Genomic DNA, 5,000 nt, shown 5'->3' on the forward strand with positions numbered 1-5,000 from the left:
GGTTAAAACACTCTCCACAAAAGCACTGTAAAACATCCTGGCTTGTGTGTGTGTGTCGTGTGTGTGTGTGTGTGTCGTGTCATGTGGTGTGTGTGTGTGTGTGTGTGTGTGTGTGTGTGTGTGTGTGTGTGTGTGTGTGTGTGTGTGTGTGTGTGTTTAACCCTCTCTTATCCCCCCTCTGTAGCCAGTAATAAGGTGCGAATGCTGGAGGATGGGGTGACGGTGCGCATCCAGACACTGCTGAGGTCGGACATGCCCCCCGTGCAGTTCAAACTGCTGGGCACTCTACGCATGATGGTGGATGGGCAAGGTAATCTCTCTCTCTATTATTTATTTTTATTTTATTTGTAGTTTATTTAGCAGGGACAATGCAGTGCACATTGTTACAAACATGACATGGCAGAGCCATGACACAACTTGCAGATGTGAATACATGGAAGGTTTATAGCTAGATAGCTAATTTGCAACCTTACTTTGGCATTATTACATTACACGAAGCCAGTGCTTCCCAAACTGTGGGCACTACAGGGGTGTCACAGAAAGAAGGGACTTTTCATGAAAACAGGTAAAACACATGGTTAATAATACTTACCATAATTCCATGAATTGGTTTGTAACTTAAATTCTCACTTATGTGGCTAATACATGTATTTACTTTTCTTGTGAATCTTGAAATTAAAGTTTAGCAAACAGTGTTTGCTATGTGGAATAGCTATGGATAGAGGGGGGGGGTCGCGAAAATATTTGTAGATCCAAAAGGGGGTCCCAGCAGAAAAAGTTTGGGAACCACTGCATTACACTAATCTGACAGATATACTGTATCCGCTCTACACATGATGGTGGATGGGCATTGGGCAAGGTAATCTGTCTCTATAACTCATTCATCTCTCTATCAATATCCACATTCACACATATCGCTACTAGTACTCGCTTAGAGAGAGAAGACAATAGAATGTTTATGTCTCCATTCCATGTCCCTCATACCTCCCTGTATCAGCCTTCAGAAGCCGGTTTCAGGTGAAGCACTGTGTGGAGGACACATTTAGGTCAGAGAGAGTAGAGAGAGAGAGGTTCCATTGGCCCATTGTTTCCTGGTTCTATTATGGCCCCCCTTAGGCAGACCTAGGCAGACCTAAGGACTGTTCTATTCATTGTAGGAGCATTATGACACGCCTCTTTAGGCAGACCGGAACCTGGTCGCGTTAGGTGCCCATAGAAACCTATTATGTTGGCATATCTCTATAGAATATCTCTGTTTAGGCTGTTTCAGCAAAGTTCCATGAAGTAGCGTGAGGGTTAGTGACAAGGGCATTGTAAATCTTTGCATCTAAACTGTCACGGTGGTGTCACTGTCAAACTGCTGACATGAAGCACATCCTTTTGTTTGTGGTCAGTAGCCAAAATAAAGGTAGTGCTGTGAAGTGTTGAGCAAGCAGTCTGTTTGATTGACTCACAAAGTTGTGTGGGCAACTGGACATACTTTTGTAGGTTGAGGACAACTCATACTTCTTGAGAATCTTGAAAACAAATGGTAAAAGTCACCACCACCAGCACCCCCACCCACCTACCATGCACCCACCCATCCACACACACACACACACACACACACACACACACACACACACACGCACACACGCACACACACACGCACGCACACAGACACACAGACACACAGACACACACACACGCACACACGCACGCACGCACGCACGCACGCACGCACGCACACACACACACACACACACACACACACACACACACACACACACACTTTGATAAGTGTTGGAAACGTTGCGCTAATAAACTCATGTTTGGAAGCATTTACCAGTATGAAGACCTTAACTATTTCTTTTTCAGTTCGTTTTTTGGTCTAGCATCTGCACTGGTTTGATGTACTTTATGTGCATTCGCTCTCTTCTCAATGAGAATCTGCACAGAGTCTTTGTTGGAGGACATTCAAGCAAGTACAGAGTGTGGGGACAGTGCAGAGTACAACAGTATCCAAATAAATGTGAACAAATTTGAATACATTTGAACTCAATAGGACCTATTGAGTGTAGTGCAGGTTAGTACCCATGATTAGAGATGAGTAGAGTTAGCCTTGTTATGCAGGGAAGCTCTCTCGGAAGAGATGAGTCTTTACTACATACAGCAGATGTCACCAACGTTGTGCCCGTAGGCGCCAGGTACACAGGAATTTTTCCAGTGTTAATTCAACACTTATAGATTCTATTTAACACCGTCTGGAGTGGATTTGGTCCCATGGTACTCTCTAAGTGTTGAATCAACACAGCATTTTTTACTGTGTAGCCCTCCAGGAGCTTCTGAGGTGCCCACCAAGGATGTTAGTACACAGTGACGACTACCAGATTTTAGTCAGAGTTAATGATTTTCTTGATTAAAAAAATGAGATTATTTATTTTTATAACCTATAAGCAAATTATCATTCATTATACGACTTTTACCAACATTAGAAAGCATAAATAGTAGTTTAACCAGTAGTTTAACATAACATGTTTATTGCCATTTTATAGTGTGCGCAAAGAAAGATAAAAAGGTTACCAAGCAACAGAGTTTGGCTACTTTCTAACTTGTTACAGCCACGTTGCGTTTCAAACTGTTTGCAGGCTGCCTCGTACACTGCGCGACATCTTCATAACAGGAATATTTCTATCTAATCGGCAACAGTATTCCAGAAAAAAATCAACCCAAGCACTGCTGTGCGCCCTGACCATCATTATCGATCCTGCTACAGGCAGAGAACTGTGCGCTGGATGGTTGACTGAAGGAGGCAACTTCTACCCTACAGGCTACACCCTTAAGGAAACTGTCACTTGTTAAAAATAAAATAAAAAATACTAGTGTTAATAAAAGATGTCACGACAGCGGCCGGCGGACAGTGACAGTTTGCTTTCTTGAAACGGCAACACTTGGACATGAGATGTTGCTGATGAATCCTGATGGACTACCACTCGGCCTTTTTGTATTAACTTCGTCAGGATGACATAACTGTTAAAATGAATCGCTGAATGAGACTTATTGTGTTGTTGCAATTCGTCTTGAGACGTTTGAGAAGTGGTTGGTTACCGGAGCATCAGTGGGCCACCAGCAGCGTGCGTTAATCGCGCTGCTGCCATACTGCTAAAAATCAGAAGGCAAGCCATATCAGTGAAGATATGACCGATCTACTAGCGGAGTGATCTCTGAAGTGAACAAACTCGTTGCCATTGGCAGCGGGTATTATTAGGTGGGCATTACAGAAAAGTAGTCACCACCGAACGTTGGGTCCGCCCATTGAAAGTGAATGGGAGCTCTTGCACCATTCTAGAGTGCCGTATAATAATAAGCGGGATAATGTATTGTTTACACGTGACTATCTGAAAATATTTCCCTTCGGAGGGAAATAACACACCTCCGCCTTCGGCGTCGGGGGGTGTTATTCGCCCCGTCGGGAAATATTTTCCGATAGTCACGTATGGACAATACATTATCCCTTACATAATAGTGTGATTTGAGAATGATACCAAGACACCAGTAGAGGATTTTGAACAAAAGTAGCCCTCGGGTAGCCCTCAGTAGCCCTCGGGTCGCCCTTGGTAGCCCTCAGACCCAGAAAGGTTGGGGACCCCTGACATACAGTAACATAACTAACTCTACTCATTGTTTGATTGATGCCAAGGTTGAGCAGGGTAATTGCCTCTCTAATTGCCTTTCCTTTTGATGTCCTGATCAGATTGTATTCAAGCATCATAGAGCATATAATAATATTAGCATATCACATGTCAAAGCATATCATATCATGTGGTAGAAAGACAGTCATTAGATTGACTCAGTTAACTTAATTTCCTCAGGAATGGATAAAAAGCATCTGCCTAATGAGCTCAAATGGCATTTTATTCTTGTGAGTGAATTCAAAGGCACAACTCCAGTCACCATTTTCTTTTGGTGCTGTGAACATCAGCTGTTCCATCTATGGCATAGCTTCCCAGCTTTCCAGCTAGCAATGTCCTCACTTCTTACAGTCGCTAAGCGTTTTAAGTACACGTATTGCAATTTATGGGAATACATTTGCTTTTCTCAAAGCCTTTTGCCGTGTCTGGCAATTTTCCAAATGCTTTTGAAACGCACTTGTTAGATGCTGTTGAAGGGCCCGTGCTAAGCTACCACGCACGGCATCTTGAAGTTCAAAGCTGCTGTCCTCTTCAGGGTTGCCAGATGAGGCTGATGATTTCCAGCCCAAAAAATGCTCAAAACCCGCCTAGAAGCACAAAATCCCGCCCAATACTATTGATTTCTATGGCAAAAATTGGGCGGGTTTTTCTGCTAAATGCCATTTTACCCGCACACGGCCTTCCTAAGCAGCCCAATTGGGCGGGAAACAGCCCAATCTGGCAACACTGGTCCTCTTTGGCAACATCCCCTGTACAGTACTACGTGTAGCCGAAGCCTTTTATAGCTCTCTACTACTGATGTCTCTGCTATCGCTGAAGACTGTAATTGACTTCAACCTTACTGTCGGCTGATGTGTAAACACACAATTACTTACTGCCAGCAACTGGTGGCTCCCCTGCATCTCTGTACCTGACGAACAGAGAAATGTGTGTGTCGTGTGTGTGTGTGTGTGTGTGTGTGTGTGTGTGTGTGTGTGTGTGTGTGTGTGTGTGTGTGTGTGTGTGTGTGTGTGTGTGTGTGTGTGTGTGTGTGTGTGTGTGTGTGTGATATATTCTTTGTGCCTGTGACACCGTGCGCTATTATTATGGGTCAAGTGCTTGTTAGTGGTGCTGTGACGGCTATGTTGTTGGTGGGGAATACCTAGTGTTTATCTTGGCCTGTAATGGTTGCTCTTTTTCTTTCTCCCCCCTCTCCCTCACTCTCTCTTTCTTTCACACCATCTTTCCACTCCTCCCCCTTCTCTCATCCTCCTCCGATTATTTTCCTCTCTTTCCATCTCTGTCCGTGTTTCTACCATCTTCTCTCCCTTTGTCTTTCATTTCCGTTGG

The 5,000-nt window shown here is 44.0% G+C and overlaps 1 protein-coding gene and 1 long non-coding RNA gene across 2 annotated transcripts in view; one reads left to right on the forward strand and one right to left on the reverse strand.

The window, feature by feature from the left end:
* Positions 1–5,000, reverse strand: part of LOC134441833 (uncharacterized) — a 93,265-nt gene that overhangs the window by 54,562 nt on the left and 33,703 nt on the right. The gene's annotated exons all lie outside the window — the stretch shown is intronic.
* si:dkey-191g9.5 (rap1 GTPase-GDP dissociation stimulator 1) overlaps positions 1–5,000 on the forward strand; it is a 45,008-nt gene that overhangs the window by 31,503 nt on the left and 8,505 nt on the right. The window contains exon 10 of the mRNA XM_063192025.1: positions 185–310. Within this exon, the coding sequence (XP_063048095.1) occupies positions 185–310 (126 nt within the window). The remainder of the gene's footprint in view (positions 1–184; positions 311–5,000) is intronic.

Source organism: Engraulis encrasicolus, chromosome 24, assembly GCF_034702125.1.
Source record: "Engraulis encrasicolus isolate BLACKSEA-1 chromosome 24, IST_EnEncr_1.0, whole genome shotgun sequence".
In the NCBI taxonomy this organism is placed as follows: Eukaryota; Metazoa; Chordata; class Actinopteri; order Clupeiformes; family Engraulidae; genus Engraulis; species Engraulis encrasicolus.